Source organism: Notechis scutatus, chromosome 5, assembly GCF_049901735.1.
Source record: "Notechis scutatus isolate UNSWTSFEM ecotype Mainland chromosome 5, rNotScu1.2, whole genome shotgun sequence".
In the NCBI taxonomy this organism is placed as follows: domain Eukaryota; kingdom Metazoa; phylum Chordata; class Lepidosauria; order Squamata; family Elapidae; genus Notechis; species Notechis scutatus.
The window spans coordinates 50807146-50830696 of NC_142013.1; the positions used below are offsets into that span (position 1 = coordinate 50807146).

General features: G+C 35.4%; 1 protein-coding gene across 8 annotated transcripts in view; it reads right to left on the minus strand.

Annotated features, from left to right (window-relative positions):
* Window positions 1–5472: 5472 nt before the first annotated feature.
* Window positions 5473–23551, minus strand: part of TIAM1 (TIAM Rac1 associated GEF 1) — a 222692-nt gene continuing 204613 nt past the window's right edge. For all 8 annotated transcript variants that reach the window (XM_087966684.1, XM_087966680.1, XM_087966681.1 and 5 more), the window contains 10 exons: window positions 23334–23459; window positions 21878–21986; window positions 20444–20623; window positions 17391–17509; window positions 15175–15283; window positions 13834–13892; window positions 12094–12196; window positions 9897–9984; window positions 9608–9780; window positions 5473–8247 (listed from right to left, as the gene is read on the minus strand). In XM_087966684.1, the coding sequence (XP_087822810.1) occupies window positions 7763–8247; window positions 9608–9780; window positions 9897–9984; window positions 12094–12196; window positions 13834–13892; window positions 15175–15283; window positions 17391–17509; window positions 20444–20623; window positions 21878–21986; window positions 23334–23459 (1551 nt within the window). In that variant the 3' untranslated portion in view covers window positions 5473–7762. The remainder of the gene's footprint in view (window positions 8248–9607; window positions 9781–9896; window positions 9985–12093; window positions 12197–13833; window positions 13893–15174; window positions 15284–17390; window positions 17510–20443; window positions 20624–21877; window positions 21987–23333; window positions 23460–23551) is intronic.

The following is a 23551-nucleotide window of genomic DNA, read 5'->3' on the forward strand; positions in this document are numbered from 1 at the left end:
TCAGAAACAGAATTAGTTATGTTCTTGAGATGTACTTTAGGTTCCAGTTAGGAACTGTTATGTAACAGATCTCTTTTTTGATGTCACCAGACATTTTGAACCAATTATTTAATTTCAAACTGACGTATGAATTTCCTAACTTCATAGTTACTGTCTTGTACTAAATGACACAACTATCATAGTCCTGAGAGAAGGTAATGAAAAAAATAACAAGGATAAAAAAAAACACTTTTTTTTACTGTGTTTCCAAATACCATTTTAAAGTAGAGTCATACTTTGGTACTTGACTGCTTTGAAACTCATCAAATTTGGTACTCAATGCATTTTGATGAAAAAATTTTGTCCCAGTACTCATCATTTGTTTGATACTCGACACACAACTAGAACATGTCAGTGTCAGATGCCTCATGATTCACTATAGTTTCCAGCCACAACAAAGGGTAAAGCATGCAGTAGTTCTTGCCCTGTAAACATTCCCTTGTGGTCTTACCTTAGCTTCTGTGATCATTTTGCACATTTTTTTCTGCCTTTTTAAAAGTATTTTTTTGTTTTATTTAATCTAAATATTTATTAATTTTTAGGTTTATTTCTCATGTAATGATATACAACCCTATCTTTTTGCCTTAAAAATGTGCATTGTCCTTGGTTTGGGACGCATTGACATTTACTTACATTATTCCTTATAGGAAAATTTTGTTTAGTACTCAGCCTTTTGGATACTTGCCATGCCTCCTGGAATCAATTAACAAGTTCCAAGGTACTACTCCATAAGTACTGGCGGTTTTTGCCATCAAAAAATTCACTGTTCATGTCCCCCATAACTATTTTTTTTAAAGTGGTATGAGAGATTCCTAGCTAAGATTCCGGACAGCAACTTCAAATCAAAGAAGGCAATTCTACATTAAATTGACCCCAAAATTTATTTTTTTGTTCTTAAAGTGTCCACTTCTTTCCCTGGATATTGTTGCATCAGAACAGCTTGATCATTTTGTGATTGGAAGTTGAAATACCAGAAAGTACTCTAAATTGTACTTGTAACTGAAGAATTAATTAAAAAATAATCTTCCTCAAGCAGAAAGCACCTCTAAATTCATCCTCTGAAATTGCTTTTCCTGATTGAATTATATAAAAGTTAACATATGTGAAGGAATAATTATCCAGTATTTGGTTCCACTCTACTAGAAAATCCATAATCTAAAATAAGAGTTTAATTTTAATCAAAATCCAAATAGTCTTCCTCTTTTTATAAATAAGTAGAGAGCTGCACTTTTATTTCTGAGGGAGGAGTGCCATCTTCTGGTGGGATAAGATGAAGTGTCATTGAAGCAATTTTTCTAACATAAATTATTGCATAGCAAGAAATTGGAAAATTCAGATAAATTCAGCTATTGAACTACAGTTTCTACTATACAGACATAATATGCACTAGATGTACTTCATATATTAACATATATTGTTTCAATTAAAATATATGTTTATTTTATTAATTCTGTCTGAATTTGTGGAGTATAAGAATAACACTCCCAATATATATGTATATTTTATCATATTTAGATTTAATGCAACTGGATGATACAAGTTGTGTGATGCTAATGAAAACCTGTTGCACAGACACACCTAAAATTCATTTATGTGCAATTTGTTATGTGTAACAAATATTTTTCAGTCTTACACATATGGTTAGAATGAAATTTTAATGCCTCAAAAATATAGAATGCTTCGTCAACCCTTTATCACACCTGAGTATGTTGTGAAATAAAATGTAAATTTAAGAATGTACTCTAACTGGTTTTGCTAGTGTCTTCAAAGCCATTCTTGAAGTGATCCTGTCAAGTATCTACACACACACGCACGCGCACACGCATGCATGCGCACGCACACACACACACACACACACACACGGAGGGGGAGGAGAGAGAATGGCCTCATGCAGTATTCTATTCAGTCAGGTTAGAAAAATTGTGGTTATATTGCATTTTTAATCACTTGCATTAAAAAATACCAGTCTCTTTATTTTAACACTGATACTACAAATCAGTGTTAATGTTTTAATGGTTTCAATGTTTCCTATTTCCTTAGTAATCCATTTTATTTTTGGTCATCTTTTATACCTATGTTAATAACTCATCTATCTATACTTAACAAACTGAGCTATTGGTTGTTTGTTTCAAAAAGAGTAATTGGCTATAAGGAAGGGAGAGACAATTTTATCTAAAATATTAAGTGATTTATTCCAGCAGTGCTTTTAAATTAAGCTCAGGGCTTCATAAAAGTAGATTGAAGGCTCCATGCAAGCTTCTGAATTTTTATTTCATAATTTAGAGTAGCTCCGCTTTTTCAAGATATGCTTAGTTACACAGAGGTTCTACTCCTGTCTTAGTATATTGGGTTGGGTTCATTAAACAAACTAAATAAATATGACTTTTAACTTACGAACCATTATAATAGAAAGCCTTATCTTCCCACATCATTTTGGCTTAGTATTATCCCATAGCGTCCATTTTTCATTAATTATGCTTTACTCTTTTTCTAAACAAAAGCTTTAGTCTTTTTCTAAACAAAAGTGCATAATCAATCATTGGAAACCACAAGACGAGTAGTCTATAAATTTAATAAGTAAATAAATTTTGCAAACCCTAAATTGCATTTAAATCTAGACTATTAAAAATATAAGATTATGTATTTTTGTTTAGAAAAAGAGTAAAACATAATTAATGAAAAATGGAAGCTATGGGATGGTTCTTCTATAAATGCAACTGATGTACCTTGTTCAGTGTGATGTGACTAGTTCTTCAGGGGTACAATTTCATCTGCTCATTTCTACATTCCTACATTGATAATTTTGAATACAGACTTCATTGTGATGATAATGATTGAAAGGTTCTGCATATTCAGTATTATCGACTCGTCATATTGTAAATTCCTTTAGAAATACAAAACATACTATAGTTAGAATACTTTATTTACATGTGAGCAGCTCAGATAATTGATGCATGTATTTTAATGCATTCAAAGTAGATCAGATCTAATAATATATCATTAGATACTGTATATCAATAACCAGGGACAATCATCAATATAGTGTATTTCTATCTTATCTTCATATGTTGTGCAGAATCACTGTTTTCATTAACCCCCTTCCCGCACCCCCACACCCAAAGTAGAACAAATTCCACTAGGATGACACCTGGATGGCCTTCATTTTATTGTTACTTTTATGAACCTCCCAGAGAAGCTATATCCTAAATAAATTCTGAACATCACCATAAAGAGAGGGAAAAATAATTACAGTTGGACAACATATTGTGTAAAATATGTAAGATCACATGTGATGTCACTTATACCTCTTTCTTTCTTATGAACCTGCATGATTCCTAGTCATGTGGGAAGCACCCAACATTATACTCCTCAAGATCACATTTCCAGTGACTTCACTACCAACATCTGGAAAGAGGATGGGTTAAATATATTAGCTGCAGAGAGCTCTCATTTTCAATCCAGCGATCATCCCAATTATATTACTGCACCTGTTCTAATTCCTCTGAATGGTACAGTGGGACACTCAGAATTCAATAGTACTCCTCATGATCTGGAAACTATCATTCTACTCATGAGCCTGAATAGGTATTTGCATTTCTTGTGGTTACATCACACTGCTGATGCATGTTCCGGTTGCAATTAACTATCAATATCTTTTTTTCTCAAGTACATTAAGCCAGCTATTCCCCATAGTATACTGTGCTTTTGTTTCATCTATGTTTCCTATTTCAAGACCTTCACCTGTTTGAATTTCATTGTATTTCCTTCTATTTACATCTCTAACCTATCATTTATTTTGAATTTTATTTCTGTCTTCCACTGCAGAGATTCTTAAGCTCTGTGGTGTTGCGACTCCCTCCAAATAACAAAGCAACAGGTGGCAACAGCACATTGGAGCAAAAACTGACAAAAGAAAAATAACTGAAACAATGCCAAACAATGATAAAATCCAACCTCACAAAACAGAATCAGATAAAACATCAGATTCAAAAAATAGACCTCAGTGAAGTTATGAATGCATTCATCCTCACTCACGTGGTCTCTGAAGTTCAGGACTTACCTTTGAAACAGCCATTCTTACCCCTACAGCACAATCAACATTTGCTTATCCTCATGAGCAGCCACACAAAATCTTAACTCCACCTCTGGAGCAACCTGCAATGGTCTTCCAAATCTAGATGAATTTTGTGTGCCCAGGCCTGGATCCTGATAAGTCTGTTCAACTTTGAAAGAACACAGCCTACGCCTTTCCCCACCCTCCAAGTGATCTAGCTATAGGCAGCCAAGGCTAAATTTCTGCAAGACCACACTGGAGCTCTGAAGAACAGAATCTGGGACCTCTTTTATTCTGCACAGATACTGATCAAATCACAGGAGGGCATCCCAGAGTCCTACAGAATTTTGTTCTCACTCTGCTCAGGCCAACCTCCATCCAGGAAGAACAGAAGCAAGTTCTAGCAGCAATTAAACCCACTCCTCAACTTTAAAAAAAAAGTAATTTCAATTTATGAGTTCTTACAGAGTAATGATCTACAGAAGGAAAAAAAATCACTCTATGGTATTAGCCAATTTGTATAATTTTGTGTCATCTGTATATCTAGGAAGCATCTTCATGCATACTACATATTGAAAATCCAAAGGTGCTTTTTCAAGAGGCAATTGGACTTCCTGGTTTTTCTTTGAAGGCATTTCACTTCTTACCCAAGAAGCTTCTTCAGCTCTGACAAGCTTCTTGGATGAGAAGCGAAACGTCTTCAAAGAAAAACTAGAAAGCCCAGTTGCCTCTTGAAAAAGCACCTTCAGGACTATCATGATCTGGATGACTGAGAATCTCCATAGACATATATATATTGAAAAGTAGATGGTCCAAGATAAGCATTTGTGGTAACCTCAATATTTCAGCCCACTGATAAATCCTCTGTGATTTTCAAGCTAATTAAATCTTTTTTACTTAATTAAAAAAAAATGAATATCAAGTTATATGTGAAATGTTTTACTAAATTACCTTTTTTTTAAAAAAGCAAAGATTATTCTGATAAGACTGATTTTTAACAAATTCATGTTGTATAAGTATTGATAAACAATAAAGCATTGTTTTCAGTTTGCTTACTAATCAATCTATTTATGAATTACTGTAGAATCTATCCTATCCTTTACTCACCTGGTACTTCCGAGGTCCGTGAATGACATTTATGAATTCCGCAGGTGCTCTAGTATATAAAAATTCAATCTGGGTGATTTTGGTTTAATTATTCTTAATTTAAGATATAGAAGATATTAAATTTGCCTGGGTCGTATCTGTTGTCTTCGTGTCTACTACAAGATCTTTCCCACCTATGGTACTCCAGATAAATTGGTATTAACTCTGCAAATCTCCAGCCAATATAACCAAAATGCTTTATACGGAAATAAAATTAAAAAATGTTCCCCCAATATTTTTCAGCATTATTTTATTTGACAGGCATTTACAACGTTCGATTCATATGCCTAAAAACATAAAAATAGACCTTCTTTCAGCTTATAAAAGAAATATATAAGAACTTTTGACATTGGCAGATCATTATATTATGTACAAGAACAATGGCAACCTCCAAGCACAGGACATCCAGCATTTCACAGGCTTATTGTATTCCACTGAGGACAGCAAAAGCATTGTAATGTCTAATAAGTTGGTACACAACTGATTTAATTTTAATATGATGAGATACACAGGGCTTAGAAAGCTTTTTAATAAAACGGTTAAAAAATAGCAAAAGTTGAGAGAATAAAACTATCAAAATACTGACTATAGTGCACTGAGAATCAAACAGGTGACACTCCAATACTGGTTGGGACATAAAACAGCAGATGGTACTAGGTAATATTTCCTGTTCATGTCACCAAACATAGCCATAGCTAATTATACAAAATGTATTCCCTAAAGCTACTACAAAATTTTAGATTTTCAATATACCTACTAATGTGTCAAACATCAGTAGGTTTGAAAAGAATCCCACTTGAAAAACAAAAAACCCCAAATCCTCGCCTTTTTGCAGAGCAAATCTAAGATGGGGAAGCCATATAAATATTTAAAAAGAAAAAAAGTGCTTTAAAAATTATTTGGAAATCTTTGATTATAAGTCATATTTGTACCCTGTTATTGATGTTTAATTAGGAAGTTTTAAATGTAATTGAAAGTTGCCTGTTTAGTATATTGTTTGTATTATCTAATACTGTGGAGAGGGAATCAAGTGATAATGTACACTAATCTCACATTGATAAGATGAGGTCAGCTTTTCTGGCCATAAAATATTTAATTTTTCCTGAGCCTAACTTGATCAGGCAGGGAGGATCAAACTCACCCAAGGTGAAATCCTACCAACTGCAACAAAATCACAGCAGGGATTAACTTAACCTCCTTGGATGTTCAGCAATTTGAGATTGCTAACTTTATTCCAGTCTCAAATATGGGTAGCTGCCCACGATATTTTACAGAAATGACGAGTTTGTCCATAAAAGTTTGCAGTTCAGACTGTACCACCACCATCTTCAAACCCTTTCTGAAAGGTTTGTTTTACAGCCCAAACTTGGAATTGAAGAGCACAACTCTCTGCATGTCTACTTGAAAGTCAGTCTTACTCCTCAGTCATTGCATTTAAAATTGCAGTTTAACACCATCAAATCCCCATTCATTTGTGCCTGTGCAATTTAGGTAACATACAGAAAACTATTTTCAAGTGATGCATTTTGATGTCTAAAGTTGAAAGAAAAAGATTTTGCATTGTTATAATTTTTTATGTAAAACTAGAAATTCCAACATTGACATTAAACTAACCACAGACCAAAAATAACTCAGCACAACATAAATTCCAGATTTTCCCTCACACATCCCTAAAATACACATTGCATCACCAAATCCAGAGATTTTCACTTCGCAACAGGAAGCTTTGTGAATGCTACTGCATGCAGCTACCTCAGCTACTAGAGATGTTTGGCACTATAAAGGCTATAACTTGTTAAAGGAAAAAAAGAAAGGGAAGGGCTGGTTCTAGTTCCTGCAAATAAGCGACTGAACTACTCAGCAGTGGTGATGTCAAAGATCTGGTTAGCAGTGCATGTACAGTGCAGATCATCTCTTTTATGTATGTCCTTGAATGTTGAATGCAAGTTTATTCCCTCCATTCAACACCATTCCCACTTGTGGTACCTCAGAAAGAAGGAAATCCCATGTACAGAATGGATTGCCCTTGCTGGATAAGGGTGAATAACTTTGAGTTGAAGAGTGAAATCTGCTGCAGTCCTGGACAATTGTTCCTTGTTTGCTGCAACTTTTTAAAGATGAACCTATGATTTTACTTATCACATATAAAATTCATTTGCTGTTGTGCTATCACTTAAGCTAATTTGCTGCACGCATATATTTTAAGAAAAACACCCACAGCATTGTGTTTTTAGCAATATCAATGCAGCCCATTATATTATGCAGCCCCTGATTTGTTTTTAATAAATAAAGCCCTTGGTACTATATAGAGAAGGACTCAAGCTCATACTATTTCCAAATTTTGCTTCACTTCTCCTTTTTATACTTTAAAGGAGAAAACAGAAGGAGAGGCTGTAGTTTCAACAAGTTTAGCTGCCATTACTATATGTGCAAGTATGCATTCTAAGGGATGGCTCTCCACAATGTATAAGGGATAAATTTGGGGCTCACCTACACCTAGCATCTAACCAGAAAGTATTGGGTTTAAAGTTCCGTGTTTAATTTTCTTGATGGTACAAAGTCTTGACGGCGAACCCAGATGACTTCTTCACTGTTCCCTTCCATGCTACCATTAATTCCAGACAGAGCAGCTTGTTTCTTTAACTGAGCCATTCTGGATGCGTGTGTGCCCATGGTATACCGTGTTTTGGTTTCCCGGTATGACTGGTTGCTTGTAATAGAGGCTGACTGCAGTTGCTCCTGGAGTTCTTTTTCAACCATGGTGTTCTTCAAAGGCTCACAACAGTCCTCCTCATCACTGAGAATATCTGTTTCTTTTATGTCCTCTTGTTCTTCATACTGACCAAGATCAAACTGCTCTTCTACCCAGCGGTCAGTGTCCTTGTTGCTGGATGACTGATGGGTCTCTTTCTCGGGACTGCTGGCAAAGACGGCATCTGAATCAATGGTAAATCTGTTTCGGGCTAGGCGTCGCCTTCTCCTCCCGAGTGACTTGCTTGGGGCGGACACTGTGCACACACAAAAATAAAATCCACGATGCTTTTATAAAGAGAAATTTGAATTATTTTTAAAATTAGCCTTTGCATTCTTCCTTTCACAATAATGGTAAAGGTTTCCCCTGTCATGTCCAACTCTAGGGAGTGGTGCTCATCTCCATTTCTTGTCCAAGGAAGCCTGCATGACTATACACCAAAGGGGCATGGAATGCTGTTATCTTCCTACCAAATTGCTACCTATTTTTCCACCCACATTTGCATGCTTTCGAACTGCCAGGTGGGGAGGAGCTGAGGCAAGCTCACCCCACTGCACAGTGCTCGGGTTTCTTTAAACACTGAACCATCGTGGTCTCACTACACCAAAGCTGATAATTAATCACAATGAAACATGTAAAATCTGACAAAATCTGAGGAACTGATCAACATGAAGAAAGGCTAATAAATCTCCCTGAGGGAGATGAGCAGTTTAGAAACACAAAATATAAGTAAAGTTATTTATGTTGTATTTACCATAAAATACAAAATAAATAAATGCTTTGAATGTGTAAAAATCTATTTGTGCCGTAGTGTCCATGCATGTCTGTGTACATACACACACATATAAATATTTATTTCTGACCCATGTCTGAAATAAAGTGATGATAATGTCAACAATCATTGAAAATATTTATATCTAAATCTTCTAGGCAGAGAAATTAAGTTGTATACAAGGTTAAAATTTACCTTGTAAATTCTAAAATATCCTGTAGTTAACGTTAGAGATGATAATGGAAAAAGAAGGTAATTTTTTTCTTCCTTCAGTAGATAGAAATGTCTTAGAGTTAATTCTAACATCTGGACCATTGGGTACTGAAACATGTGGCTCAGTGGTCCTCTATTACTTCTCACTTCATTATTTTAAAATAAGCTAATAGCACTGGATGCCAGACTTTTTGACGAGAAGCAAAAGTCATGGGGCGATATACAGAGAGCTGATATTTAATGCGATGTTCCTGCCCTACACCTGATGTGGGATTTTGTTTATTCAGCTTCCTTTCACTCCTCACAACATTCAAGTTTCAAATGACAGTTGAGTTACATAAATCTGCCACTATGGCAGTTAATTATTAATTAAATATGATCTTATTACACATTTCTGAAACTGAAATAAATGGGATAAAAATATTAATAAGGAAAAGCATTCTTTGTGTGTATGGTGCTTTGTTTCGTTTTGTAAATTCTCTTGAGACTAATCTGTTGCAGGCACATAATGTGAGAGACCAAAGTAACCAATGAATGGGACAGAACCAGTAATGAGTAGGATCATCCTTCCTTGCTCTCAAACTCATTTTCCCCTCTTTTGGGGTGTTTAGCAAACTTTAATCAATGGTACCTGTCCTGTTCATAGCTGGCCTTGCACCTTTCAATGCACTCAGCCTTTTCCCTCCAAATGGGACATAGTGCTGTGAAGAGGGCAAACTTTCAGTTTTAAGAAGTTGTCTTCTGTGTTTGTCACGTAAAATTGAATGCACAGCTTTTAGAAAATCTTTCCTGTGTTCTGGGGAACTGAAAAGAAGAAAGAAAGAACACACACCAGTTATGTGCTGGTCTGTCAGCAGAATATTGACATTTATTTATTTAGTGTAAGTGGTAATATAATTTTGCAAACTATCACTCCTTACCTACAACAAAGATGGAATGACCTCTCTGGCCTGCCTTCAGACTCAGATTTCACATGAACTATCTCACAGACAGAACTGGTCTCTGCATCTTGACAAAGAGAAAAGAACATTTTAATAACATCATTTTGATTTGTTATTTACTGGAAGCATTTCAAAAACAATCTCGTCTGAAATTGTGAAGATTACTGTGATGATTAGCTTAGTGACTGAAATACATAATATTAATTGGTCCAAGAATTATAACCCCAGGAGTGGTGGATTATGGATTATTTCCATGGCATGCTGAATACATGAAACAAACGAAACATGTAAAAGCTTCTTAACATGGTTGCAATCCCATCACATCACGCATCTTCCCCCATTAGCAATGTCCAAGACTGGTACTAGAAGGTGGTATACCTTTTTTTTCTTATCCTGACTTTTCTTACATGATGAATGACTTTAAATGAATGAATCACAGTCAGACATTCCCAAGAAAACAATATTCCTTCCACAAGGAGGTCTCTGCCTCTGTAGCATCTTCAACAGATGCAGCCAGTTGCAGCACTGCATAGACACCCACCATCCATTTCAGAATGGACTATACATGACTCCCATTCAAACCACTTTGTTAATAATCAGATGTAAACAATTTGAAGGGATCTTCTTAAGCAAGTGCCATTTTATTTTATCAATACAATTTTGCTCCTATGCTGTGGGCGAATATACCATTACTGACGCTACTTTTTTAAAAGCCAGAAAATGAAAATCTGAAAAGTAAAATCAATGAAGTTTATATAAACTAGAATAGGCAACTTTTACATTATCTATTGAAACTCTACAGTAATGAATTCTAGACCTGTAAAAAAAGGACCTATACAAAACATCTTTGGACCACTTTCCATTGGCTGCACTGAATGGGATGCTTAGTTGTTAAAGAGAAACCCACAGAATGCAAATTTCAAAGCTTAAAGCAAAACAAAAGCAATCTAAAAAGTAACTACACTGTCATTATATTGATATAAATGTAGGTGCTATTGTATTTACAAAAACAGTATTGTCCATATACCTATAATGTTACTCATGGTACAACATGAAAACGAGCAATAATCTCATAGGCCTTGAAAACTTTCAGTGACTTAATTTAGGTATCTTGCTGTTCCCTTGCTTGATCCAGCTTTCCTCACAATTAAAACTCTCAGTGGTGAATCTAAAAACTCCTACAGGCATACCACAGGCAGTGCGCATCAGCAGCTCATATTAGGAATACATATTAGGAATTGAAAAGAATCTGCAAATTGCTCTAGTTATACTTTGTGGCTACAGATTTTATATCGGAAAACATAATTTGTGTCAGCTAATGCACACACATACACACAGAGAAACACATGACAAAAAAACTACAAAAGGATTAAGGACAATTCAAATCTATGTTCATGTTAGAAAGATAATCTGATTGGTGAGACTCAACTTTCTTTACAGTTTTAAAGGTTAAATGTATCTGCATGAACAAGAGTCATTGGGAAAGCTATGTTAACCCTGTTAATGGCCAGTTTTGCCTCATGAGGAAAGGAGGCTAGGAAACAGTGACTGAGGGGAATTCTAGAGAAGATAAGAGCCGTCGGATATGGATAAAGAGGTTTCCTTGGCCAGTTAGAAATAATGATGCTATGGAGATGGATAAGCAATGTAAATACAAAAAAGTGAGACCAGCAGAAATAGCACCCTAAAGCCCTGTTTAGCAAGCATTAGTTCAAACATTAAAATAATGATAGGCTCCCACTCCTTTAAATAATTTTGTTGACTATCAGAATTATTGTAAGTCAAATGTTCAATCACTAAGGGTTTAATTCTCTTTAAAAGAAGTAAGTGTGAAAACAGCTGAGCTACCCAATTCCTCCTCTCTTGAGGTTTCTGTTCCGAAATTCAGGAAATAGGAAAACAACAAGAATTCAAGCTAACACCTATATTTACCAAATAAAAGGGCCCACTTGGACAGTTAAAAATGTTATCAAATATAACCTGAATGGGACATCCTGCTATTTTTCTGCTTTTGTTTGTTTGTTTTATAATTCTTATTTTTGATAAATTGGCTTTTCCTGCTAGAATGTATACTTACTGTACTTGTAGTTTGGTAACTAGTAGGATATATTTCTTCAAAAGAGAAGTTTTACAATAACCAGATTTTAAAAAATCATAAATGAGCCATTTAACCTACCTGAGCTTGCTAAGGCTCGGACTTGCAAAGCATCCAAGGGAATCATGTGACGGAAACGAAATGGGTCTGTGTCTTCATAAATGGAAGCCCTATGGGATCCACCCTATGTAGGGAAAAACAATTTTTATTATTAATGATATTATATAACCATATATACTGGTTTATTTCATATCAAATGTTTAAAATATCTACAGAAGCCTTCAGTCTTGATCAATACAAAGTGAAGAAAAGTGATGGAATTAAGTTTATAGGAGTTTTCCCTAAAGGCTTCATTGTTTCATCCCTCATGATCATTTCCCATCTGAAAAAGTAACTTTATATTGTTATTCTATTATTCCCTTAATTTGATTATCAGAGCAACCATTATCTTGCGGAATAGTTTTTCTGTCTCAGGCAGAAACAGGTAGAGATTTCTGCCTCAAGCAGAAAAAAATTAAGATCAAATGTCACAGGGATATAATAGAAGATCTCTGTTTCATTTCAAGAATAGTGAATTATTTTTGGACCAAAATTAGAGAACTTATAATGATCCATCAAAGTTTTATGATTATATCTGACACATCAAACCACTAAAAGTTTTCTGCATTAAATATATGTTGGTAGGGTGTTACAGCCGCAAAAAAGGCAAGTGTAGTTTCCACATCAGCAGAACTATATTTTCATAATTATAGGAAGATATAATTTTACTTTATTTCACTTTTGTCTAACTTATCTTAGAATATTATAAATATTTCAATAACAATTCAACAGATTCCAGAAAGGTCAGCAGGGATAATTAGAAGAACAGAAATCAAATCCTATGATGAGACAATGAAAAAACTAAAGCAGATTGCCTTGAAAACACCAAGGAAAGTGGGTAAATGGAGCATAGGTTAATCTAAAAGATTCACCCTAAAAATGTAAAGCTCTATTCTGCATCACTACAAGTAGCAGGGCATAGAATAATATATTTAATTTAAAAAAGACCAAATTCTGGTTAGATTTATTTATTTATTTATTTATTTATTTGATTTGCCAATTGTTTACAAGATAGTAAGTATAAGTGTATACATAGTTGTGGATACATGAAATGGGTACATATAAGAAAAATAAAAAAATAGATGTTAGGAAGTATCAATTGCCCAGAGAAGTGAGTGGTTACCATTCACCAGATAATCATCTGATTATCTGATGATAAATCATCTGATTTCATGGAGTTTTACTATTTTAAAATTTTGGATTATCGTATAGATAACAGCTCTTTCCAACTCTATTAAATTCAATTCTATCACAAGCACAGGATATTTCAATCAAAATCTGTCTAATCTCCATGGTTTGTTTATTTAGCTAAAAGATTTATAAGGCTCTCCATCTTAAACAACTCTGGGCAGCTCACAACAATAAAACCAATAAATCAAACAATCATAAAACAGTAAAAACAATAAAACAAATGACGAATAAGAAACTAAAAGACACAATGAAAAAGAAGATAAAGGAGAACTATATGAGCATATATTAGGAAATTGGTTACAAAGAATTAAACAGAATGTGTATATCCAAGGTGTTTCCTTTTGAAGAAACTGATAGTAATAATAAATAACTCTAATAAAAAAGGAAATATTTGACTGCTCTTTCCAAGCATTAAGTTTACAATTAAAAATAGTTTACAATAATTATTGCTGGAATGATCTAATTATCCCAATCTAATAGGATATTTCACTTTTTTTGTTGCTTAACATTATTTACAGTTGACAAACTTACCAATTTTTTCTTCTGTTTCACTCCTTCTTTATATACAAGTACCACAGCAGTTTTGAACACTACAGGGAGAAAAAAAACAAGAAAACCAACAGTTTGCCAATGCACAACCAGAAAAAAATATCTGCTACTAATTCTGTGGAAAATATTCAAAGTTTCTTCCTCTGCACTCATACAGTAGCCTTCCTCATATGCCAAGAAGAAAGAGCATAATTTTCTAAATATGTGATAGCCAGATGAACTGAAGTAATATCTATTCTGGACAAAAAAATAATACTCAATGTTTTTAAAAGTCAAAGGCACTTACTTCATCGATAAAGGGTTATAAATTGTAATCATATATTTAAACGTTTACTGGTATTTGAGGATCTTCCCAACAGAGTCAGTTCATTCATTTAACAGGATTACTCTAGAATAAGCCCTTTAATAAGTATCATTTAGTATTCGTACCTGTAAATGGTCCCTATAAACAATTAAAAATGTTCCAAAATGTAAAACTTTCATTTAATGATTTTTCAAAATTATGAAGAAAAAGTTAAAAATTACATAGTGCATAAATTACATAAATTATCGTGTACTCCTAGATTATTTGCAGAGAATTTCTCTGATACAGTATTATGCATGGAAAGAACCAAAATCAACATTTACATACAAGCAGCATTTCAGCAAATCTCCCTGAAGGATGAATTCAGATGGAAGGAAAAATAAGAGCTACTGCCTACAGCCATCTATTTTACATTTCACAGCTTTTTTTTATATATTTCCTGACTTACTGAGCTTTGTAATATTATTAAGCTTGTAAAGTTTAAATAGATGCATACTAAGTATACAGACAGACTCCAAAGCCCTAAATTGTTACTTTATAAAACATCTTTAAAAACAAGAATGCCAACAGCTTAAAATGATTTCCCCAAATCTGATGTATTTTGGTTCTCATCATTTCCAGTCAAGTTTCTAAAGTGTGCCAAAGTGGGGAAGGGTTGTCCTAAAATACCTGACTGCAAAGTCAAATCTTACTCATTTATTTTCGAACATTTTTGCTTATTTAATCAAGCTTTCCTATGAATATAGGAATCATTTTTATGCTTTGAAATCCAATGTTATAGCAATCTGCCTCAAATATTAGTCCATTTTATGCCCAAAGCGGGGTTGTCTCACATAAAACAAAGGGGTGGGGAAGTTGAACAGTTGTGATTGCCATCTTGACAATTCATCCACCCACCCCCAGCACTCCCTTCTAGAAACACCTTCAGTGGTATGTATCATTGGAAACTATAGAAGCATGTTTTATTTCATTTTTATGTGAAACGTTCATTTGCTTTTTCTCTGAAAAGAAGCACATACCGAATGCTGCCAGTTCAGGTTCCTTCTTCCACTTTCCAAGTGACGCCGGAGGATTAAGCCAGATGACTGTGGTATGCAATAGCAAATCTCCCATTGAAAGGTCTGCCACCTGCCAGTCACATAACCATGCAAAAGAAAATGAGTGTTTTTAAAAGGCATTTAATAGTCTTTGAAAATAAATTTTAGCCTTTTCCTGGGATTCTCTGACTTTAGCCACACAGGCTCAAGAAAGGATAGAGCAGCTCCAAGGTGTTACAACCAGATGCTAAGTTCATATTCCAGAACATGAAACAGTTGTCATGGCTGCATTCCCAATAAAGAAGTAAACGGGATCAGTCCTGCTTTGCTTTGTGAGAGGGCCAAAATGGGCCAAGAGCTGACATATATACCTACTCCCAAATTTTTCATTTTCACACTTTTTCTTTTAATCTATTTTCTTCCCTTTTCCTTTTTTTGGCTCCCTTTTTAATTTTATCTAAATTATCCAAATATTTATCTAAATAAAACCTGAAAAAGGAACAAAAACAAAAAAAAAGGAAAAAAGAGATTAAAAGCAAAAGGAAGGAAGTCTTGCTTTTCGTCTTGCTTTGTTTCAAACAAAAGAAAAAAGCAAATTAGTATCAGCATCCTATTATGTACCTTTTACTCTTAAAACTATTGCCCTAATAATTTCCCCGGTACATTATATTGTAGGTCAGGCATGTCAAATTCGTGTCGTCATGGTGGCGTCACGTGACATATTAGGACGTTTTTTCCCCTTTGCTAAACTGGGCAGGGGCGGGGAGAGCAAGTGACACATTCAGCCCGTGGGCTGCGAGTTTGACACCTCTGCTGTAGGTATTAAAACTGTTTCAAAACTGTGTCTAAAAAATTCTACCTATTAATCATGTCGTTTCCTTATAGAACCATGATGGCGAACCTATGGCATGCATGCCACAGGTGGCACGTAGAGCCATTTGGCGGGCACACGAGCCCCAGCCAAACTTACCTGCACTGCATATGCGTGTGCCTCCCAACTGATTTTTGACCCTTTTGAGGCCATTTTTGCCCTCCCGGGGGCTCGAGGAAAGACTCTGCAGCCTCAGGAGGCCAAAAAACAGGCCTCCTGGAAATACCGGAAGTGCCGAAACGGGCCTGTTTTTCTGCCTCCTGAGGCTGCAAAGGCTTTCCTCAAGCCTCTGGGAGGGCAAAAACAGCTTCCCCCGGGCTCCAGAGGCCCTCCGGAGGCTGAAAACAGGTACTTCCCGCCCTGCTATTCTACAGCCTCAGGAGGCCAAAAACAGGCCTCCTGGAAATACCGGAAGTGCCGAAACGGGCCTGTTTTTTGGCCTCCCGAGCTGCAGAGGCTTTCGTCGAGCCTCCAGGAGGGCGAAAACAGCCTCAAACAGGCTGAAAATCAGCTGGGAGGCGCACGCATGTGCAGTGCAGGTAAGGGAGTGAGGAAGGGGTGTTGCGCGTGTATGTGCGGGGGGGCAGGGCACATTGCATTGCGGGTGCCAGACACATGCCCTTTTAGCACACCACAACAAAAAGGTTCGCCATCACTGTTATAGAATATCTATCAAAAGAAAATTAAACCCCAAACCCAATTATTTCACTGTGTAATGTTTTATTACACTACGTATAACATACTGAAGCAGATTTTCACCAATGTGAACTAAATATGCCTATTATGATTGAAGAAATGAGATTATACATGCAGTAATAAATGCAAAAATTACTCTGAAAATTGAGTTATGGCCACTGGATTTATTTTTGTTGAGAAGTTTTGTTGCTCATCCAAGCAACTTCCTTAGTCTGAGCAACTTGGGCAGCAGAAGGTTGTTGGAATGCATCAAATTCAGGGTTTCTTTCCCAAAGTGTGTGGCAATATGTTGATGAGTTTTCTCAGTCATCCAGGTAGAGTTATCTGAAAACCAAGTCATGGCAACTGGATTTATTTTTATTAATTTGTGATGTTTTACTGCTCAACCATGTAACTTCCTCAGTATAAGTACCTGAATGAGAATCTTCATCAAAATATTAATACTGAGATTTCATTTAAGCAACTCGCTTTTTGGGTAACAATGAGAATTCTTGCCAATTATTTTCTCTTTCCTTATAATATATGAGCCCATCTCCCTACAATATTCAGGTGGCAATATCTAACACAATCTGACAAAGGTTAAACATCATTATTTACATCACTTTGAGAGAGGATTTTCATAGCTGAGTACCTCTTTCTTATCTCCTGTTTGTTCTGCAATGAGCTGGTCAAACACAGCTCCATATTCCTCATGGATTTTCTGCATTTCATTGATGTGGCTAGCAACCTTGTTCATTGTTTTTATGGCCACTAGAAGACAAGCAAAGATATAAAAAGATTACAGGAGAGTTGACCTGATTATATTATTAAACATGGAAAAGTCTTTTCTCTCATTGTCTTAAAAAATCTATCATAATTTTAATACTTCAGTATGGTCCTATATTGATGGCATATTATGCTATGTTGGTTAGGAGGAACTTTATTTTCTTTTGCATTATTGCCTCAGTCATTTCTAGTTCTGATCATCAACTAAATGGAAATGTTTACTGAGACTCACCTAGTAAGCAAAGGAGCAGCAGTTAAAGTGAACAAGCTACATTTTAACTAGTCTTATAAAATTTAAATACTACTGGTTTTAACAATGGTTCAAAGTTACAATAGCCTTGGAAAAAGTTATTTACATCCTGTTCTTGCGCTTATGATGGTCATACCAAATTTATGTTATCACACTATATGTCCTTGTTAACTTACATACTTTGACCATCATTGATGCATACAAAACTGAATGTTCTGCATGTGTTGAAGCAATGTAATACACATCTAAATATATGGTACAATTAACTAAAGTGTCCTATTGTGTGTCTTTATATGCAGTCATGGAGATAACACTTGAACACTTTTCAAGCAAGATCCCTAAAATATGCAACTGAGGTTGTTGCAAACTTATTTAGGTATGAAAACATGCATTAAACATTTCTTAATCCTTGTACATCATCTTTATCACAGAGTAACTGATGCTTCATTTTTATATACTTTCAGATACATTAATATCTCTTACAGATGTTGATAACTTTAATATTACAGATGTTAATACACTGTGTACACAAGTATTAGGCAAGTGAGTATTTTGACCATATCATCTTTTGTATGCATGTTTTTCACCTCCAAGCTGTATAAACTTAAATGCTTCATGGATATAAGCAGATCAGGTAATGTTTGTGTAATAAGGGAGGGCGTGGCCAAAGGAAATCAACACTCTATATCAAGGTGTGCATAATTATTAGGCAGCTTCTTTTCCTCAGGCAAAATGGACTAAAAAAGAGATTTAACTGACTCTGAAAACTCAAACATTGTAAAAAAATATTTTAGAGGAATGCAGCAGACTTGAAATTGCTAAGACATTGGGGTGTATCACAGAACCAATAAACATTTTGTTGCAAATAATCAACTGAGTCGCAAGAAACATGTTGAGAAAAAAAGATACACCTTAACTGCCAAAGATTTGAGAAGAATCAAACATGAAACTACCAGGAACCCATTATCTTCCAGTACTGTCATAATTCAGAACTACAACCTACCTGGAATGCCCAGAAGTACAAGGTGTCCAGTGCTCAGAGACATGGCTAAAGTAAGGAAGGCTGAAATCCAATTACCACTGAACAAGATACATAAATTGAAACAGCAAGATTGGGCCAAGAAATATCTGAAGACAAATTTTTCAAAGGATTTATGGACTGATGAGAGGAGAGTGGCTCTTGACGGACCAAATGGATGGACCCGTGGCTGGATCAGTAACGGGCACAGAGCTCCACTTCTACTCAGATGCCAGCAAGGTAGAGGTGGGGTACTGGTATTGGCTGGTATTATGAAAGATGAGCTAGTTGGATCTTTTCAGGTTGAAGATGGACCCAAAATCAACTCTCAAACCTACTGTAGTTTTTAGAAGATACTCTCTTCAAGCACTGATTTAGGAAAAAGTCTGCATCTTTTAAGAAGACCTTAATTTTTATGCAGGACAATGCTCTATTGCATGCATCGAAGTACTCCATTGAGTGGCTAGCCAATAAAGCAGGGGTGGGCTGCTGCAGGTTTGGACGGGTTCACCCGAACCCCTTGTTCTGATTCTGCATGGTTCGGAGAAACAGCAAATTGCACCACCAGATGGGCCCGCCCCTGCCTGTTTTTTGGGCCATTTTTGGCTGGTTTTCTGGGTGAAAAACAGCCTGAAAAAGGCCAAAAATGGCCTGAAAATGGCCCAATGGCCTGAAAAAAGTCTGAAAAGCAGCCTGTTTTTCAGGCTGTTTTCAGGCCAATTTTGGTTGGAAAAATGGTCTGAAAGCAGCCTGAAAAAGAGCCTGAAAATGCCCCCAAAACAGGCCAAAAATGGGCAGGATGGGGCCAGCCAGTGATGGGATTAGCCCCAACGGGCGGAATCCTACGTGTTCCTTTGAAGCAAGTGGCCGGAAGGTGAGGCTGGGTGTGATGATTGATATCACCCACCCAGTCACATGACAAACCAGCCACACCTACCCAGCTAGAGAACCAGTTGTTAAAAAATTTGCAGTCCACCACTGCAATCAAGGCCTTAAAGATGAAAGAATAATGACATGGGCCCCTTCCTCACCTGACCTAAACCCTATTAAGAACTTGTGAGTCATTCTTAAATGGGAGATTTGTGGTGAAGGAAAACAGGATACCTCTCTGAACAGTGTCTGGGAGGCTGTGGTTGCTGCTGCACAAAAAGTTGATCGTCAACAGATCAAGAAACTAACAGACTCCATGAATGGAAGGCATATGACTGTTATTGAAAAGAAGGGTGGCTATATTGGTCACTGGTATGTGTGTGGTTTTTTTGAACCGTCAGAAATTTTTATTTGTAAATTTTGAGTTGTTTGTTTATTATTCTCACTTTAACAGATGAAAATAAATGAGATGGGAAACTTTCCATTTTTCATTTAATTGCATAATAATTCTGCACACTAATAGTTGCCCAATAACTGTGCACACGTAGATATTCTCCTAAGATAAGCCTTAACCTCACCTATACTTTCTTAAATATTCAGGTTTGAGGTTTATTAACATTTTGGATTGACCGAGGGCACTATAGTTGTTCAATAATCAAACTAATCCTCCAAAATACAGCTTGCCTAATAATTGTGCACACAGTGCATGTGAAGAAACTTTATCAGAAACAAGGGCAAAACCAAAAGTACCAACAAAAGAAAAGTTAGAAGAATAGTTTACCATCAAGGTGATAATGTTCTTCGCTATCAGCATCAGTGAGAGTAAATAGTTCTTTCAGCAGAAGAGGGTACTTCAATATCCTCTGGATTGGTTTGATGAGGTAAGACTCTAATGTTGATGAATGTTGTCTTTTGGGATTCTGGGCATCTAAGAATGCTTTAAATGCTGTGTCTGTCTTAGCTATATTTTGAAAATAAAAAAGATATCTCAAGAAATAATGTTTTAGCTATCTCTACTACAGAATATTTCTACCATATTATTTAGCTGTTCACTTTTGTAAGAGGCTCTCAAAATAGCATTGAGAAGTCTTTTTTTAAAAATATGGTCCTAAGATCCCTGGGGTACCCCAAAAAGCTTTTATGGGGTCCATAAAAATAAAAATTATTTGCCAGTCTATAATATATAGGAAAAATAATACAATATTAAAATTCCATCAAACAATTGTGAGAAGCAGTAGCAGCAATAGGCACATCAATTTTAATTTTTAATATGGTAATATTGACAAATGCAACCCATACAGACAAAATAAAACTCATTATAGGAATTGACAGTCCCATCCACTGGGATTGAAAACACATTGGATTAGAATGCTCTCCATGTTCACTTTATATGTGATATTGAGGGACTTTTCATCTCAGGAAGTCCTTAATTTCAAGTTCATTTCATATACGAATCAGGACTTCACTTACACATGTAAGCTAGAGTCAAAATGAGTCACTACTTTCTGCATTTTGAGTAATTGTTCTTACTGAAATAAAAATGTTCAAGATGATATTGTATTGTGATATGCTCTTAGAAGACAAATTATTGATAAAACTTACTTCAGCTTTCAGCTTTAAAATGTGAATTATCCTTTCTAGTATATTAGACTGGAGAAATGGCCATTGGTCATTCAATAAATAAAATAATCAAAGTGATGTAATTTAACTTTGATCTACTAGTTGTGTATGAATAATACCAAGAGTTCAACTAGTAGTTAAATAATCATACTGGACGGAATTGGAAGAAAGGAAGAAGTTTATGTTACGCTTACTTTCTTCTTTATACTTTTCAACATAAAACAAATCAGGCTCTCACATTTCATATTGCTGAAAAGACAGGAACTTAAATGTCTTTCATTTCAAAGTATTTTTCGACCAACCTTACCTAATGTAACCTTACTTATATGAATCTGTAATATGATTAGAGAAGTGTGAAATTTGAAGGTACCTTAGCTGCCATGAAGTACGGCTCCCTAATACACTTAAAGCCTGCAATAAAGAATTATTGACAAAAGAATGTCTCGTTCACTTTCCAGAAAAGTAGAATTCCACTTTCCCATTTATCTTCTGAAGTTCCAACATCACCTTGACCTTCACACTCTGAGGCAATTTTGAATTTTTAGAAACATTACACTATATGGGACAGAGAAAGTTGTGTATATCCCACTCTTACCTTTCACTAGGACTTTTGGAACCTTTGTGTGGCTTGCGCAGAAGGCACTATACAGCTTGAAACGGTCAGCATAATACAGGAAGGACCCACCCAAGGAAAACAACACTTTCTAGGATCAAGAATATATAAATCAGAATGTTGAAATAAATTTGGGGCTGACCTTAACATCATAAAAGAAATTAAATATTCTCCAACTGACAACTTTTGACTTCATTATTTACTAATGCAAAGATTTTTGTTTATAAATTCTGAGAGATCACTTAAAATACTAAATACAAATTAAACACCAAGATACATATTCTGTTTGCAATAGTGGCAAGTATCTGTAGCTCCGGTGTAGGGTGAGGGCGAAGGTCCATTCTCTGATCTTGTGGGTTAGTTTCCAAATATTCCAAACCTAGCCTAGAATGAAACGTTCAGAAACCAACCCACAAGCTTGGAGGACAAACCTTCACCCTCCTACATTCTGTTGCTAACAGCAGACAATATTGCATAGAATTGGGTCACTGGGAAGTTTCTCTTATTAAACTAATCTTTAAAAGAATATGATTGATATGGAATTTTTGGCCATGCTCATTCCCATACACGGGAGAATTTTCCATGTAGGAAAAAAGAATGTATTCCATTGTAGAATTCTCCCTTACTTCTACATGGAAAGTAGGAGCTCCTAGACTAAAAATCTTACAGAAAGAAAGAGATGACTGCAGCTAGGCTGGTCTTATTATTTATTTAATGCACAGTTCTACAAGAAACCCATACCTGTGGATCAAATATCATTCAAACATGTCACCTCATTGAGTTCAGATGAACATCTTAAAAGCTAAGTGAATTAAATTGCACTGAAATCATAATCACAGTGAATTATGGAATATGTACCCATTGCCCTATTGTAAACTACTGCCTACAATAATACTTAATGCCATTTTTTAATGCCTCTGATGTTTTTTCATCCCTGTTTTTTACTACTTTGTTTAGTTACCCTTTCCTTCATTTTAAATTCTAGACAATTCCTGATAAAGAAAAAAGAAGTGTCAGAGGCTAATAGCTTTCACCGTCACTCTTTCAGCAGGCACTTTAACTACTTTCCTCCTGCTTCAGTGAGCATTCAAGCTACAATTATAATTCAGAAACATTGCCTCAATTATTTTGTAGGCAATGATACGTTAGGGTTGCTGAACTAAGACTTTAGGCAGCAATGTTTCTGTTGCTACCTCTTTCTAATCAAAAATTGACATGGAATTAAATATATAATTATATATGCCGTTACAGGAGTTGCAATTATTCTTTGTTGCAGCTTGCAGTACTAATGCACTTTGTTTTTAAGACTTCATTCTCATCATAGTTGTATCTTAGCAAAAGATTTGCAAAAACAAATTAAAAATTATGAAAACATGTTCATATGACTACTGTGGCAGGATTTTTGATTATTAATTAAAAAATGCAATTGAAGGCTTACTTTAAACTGGTCAACTTTTTCAAGCTTGTCCAAATCTGGCACCAATCTTACTCCATCTTCAAGTGTTTTCAAAAATTCTACTTGAAATGCCACCATTTCAGTCAGATTCCCAAAAAGAACATCAAGCTAGTAAGGAATAAAATATAAAAATAATATTTTTCATAAAACAATAACAAAATTTAGGTGCTATGTTAGCCATGTTTGGCTTCATTTTTTAA